At 64.6% G+C, this 1,531-nt stretch overlaps 1 protein-coding gene across 1 annotated transcript; it reads left to right on the top strand.

The window, feature by feature from the left end:
* The first annotated feature begins 407 nt into the window (after positions 1-407).
* On the top strand, positions 408-1,328 carry LOC147986322 (uncharacterized). Its single transcript, XM_087541962.1, has one exon. The coding sequence runs from the start codon at positions 408-410 to the stop codon at positions 1,326-1,328; it is 921 nt and encodes a 306-aa protein (XP_087398088.1).
* Positions 1,329-1,531: the final 203 nt, after the last annotated feature.

The raw sequence follows: 1,531 nt of genomic DNA, 5'->3' as shown, positions 1-1,531 counted from the left end.
GCCGCCGGCCCGGGCCCACCACTCCTAGGCCTCGGCCCGAGTGCGGATCTTCTGCGGCCCATGCGGACCGCTTGCCTTCCCGCGGCGGTTTTATTACCCATCAGGGCGCAATAATCGCGGGACGTGGGGGAGTGGGCGCAGTTGATCCCCACGTTCCCCCACGCCATGCCTCCTCGGCTCCGTCGCGCGGGTCTATAAGTAGGGGGAGGAGGGGGAGCGGCAGAGGCTCGCACGCTCTCCCTCGCTCCGCCCCTTCTCGCCTTCCTTCTTCTTCTTCTTTCCGCCGCCGCAGCAACCCTTTGCCGCGCCGTTCCGCTGTTGGACCTCTCAGTTCCTTTGGTCCCGCCGTAGCGGGGTCGTGCGCGTCTCCGTTGTCGCATCGTCTTGCTCCTCGCCGCGTCGCTCCCATGGCGCTGTCGAGCTCGTGGGATGGCTCCAACGTCCACGAGGACCACGTCGAGTTCCTCCGCCGGACGGGGCGCCTGCCGGGCAAGAACTTTGTGCGAGTTCGTCAAGCGCCGGCAAGGGAGATTTCGCCGGCACCAGAGGAGGGCGAGCGGGTGATCTTCCGCTCGCACTGCCTGCGCGGCTTCGGCCTCCCGGCGAGCAGATTCCTTCGAGCCTTCCTTGAATTCTACCACCTCCAGCCGCATCACCTCACGCCCAACGCAGTGATGCTGCTGTCGGCTTTCGTCACCCTGTGCGAGGGCTTTCTTGGGGTTCTCCCCACACTCGAGCTCTGGGGGGAATTCTTCCAGAGCAAGCTCGGCACCGTCATCGCGGGCGTGCCCGCCCCCTGCGGAGCCTTCATTGCCATGAGGCGGACGGGTGAGAACAATCCGTTCCCGCCCATCCCGCTGATCCAGTCGGTGAAGCTCTGGCAGAAGTCCTACTTTTACGTGAAGAACGTCGCCCAGCAAGGCGACTACGTCAACCTACCGGCCTACGTAGCCGGCCCGCCGGTTGGGAGGCAACCTTCGTGGAGCTACCGGGCCAGGTTGTTGTCCCAGGCCGGGAACGCAGCCGTCTCACGGCTTCGGGTGATGATCCAGTCGGAGGGCCTTACCGGAGCCGACTTGGTGGCCGCCTTCGTGGAGCACCGGGTACTTCCGCTCCAAGGCCGACCTCACATGATTTGCCAGATGAGCGGCCGCTTCGACCCGTGCCGGCTGAGCACCAGGGAGATGCCTCATGTAGAGGTGTCTTACATGGTGAACTACATCTCCAACTGCAAGCTCGCCGAGGATTGGCGATACGGCAAGGAGCCGTATTCCCGCGCCAACCCTCCGCCTGCCGTAAGTTTTTTCTTCTTTTCTTCCTTTTTGTAGACGGCCTCATGATAGCCGACCTCTGATCAGTTGGTTTGCCTTTAGCAGAACCCTCTTCTTCCGCCGACGGCCGGGGCCGCAGGGGTAGAGCGCCGACTCCTCCCCGACCGCACGATGGACGACGCCGACGATCCGGACCTGGGAACGGCCGCCATGGAAGACGCCATCATGGGGGAAGGCGACGAGGCCGGAGGCGCGGGGCT

The sequence above is a fragment of the Triticum urartu genome, chromosome 2A (assembly GCF_056163025.1).
Source record: "Triticum urartu cultivar PI428250 chromosome 2A, HENAU_Tu73, whole genome shotgun sequence".
Lineage (NCBI taxonomy): Eukaryota > Viridiplantae > Streptophyta > Magnoliopsida > Poales > Poaceae > Triticum > Triticum urartu.
The sequence above is the reverse complement of the archived record's forward strand: the minus strand, read 5'-3'. Positions and strand labels throughout refer to the sequence as shown.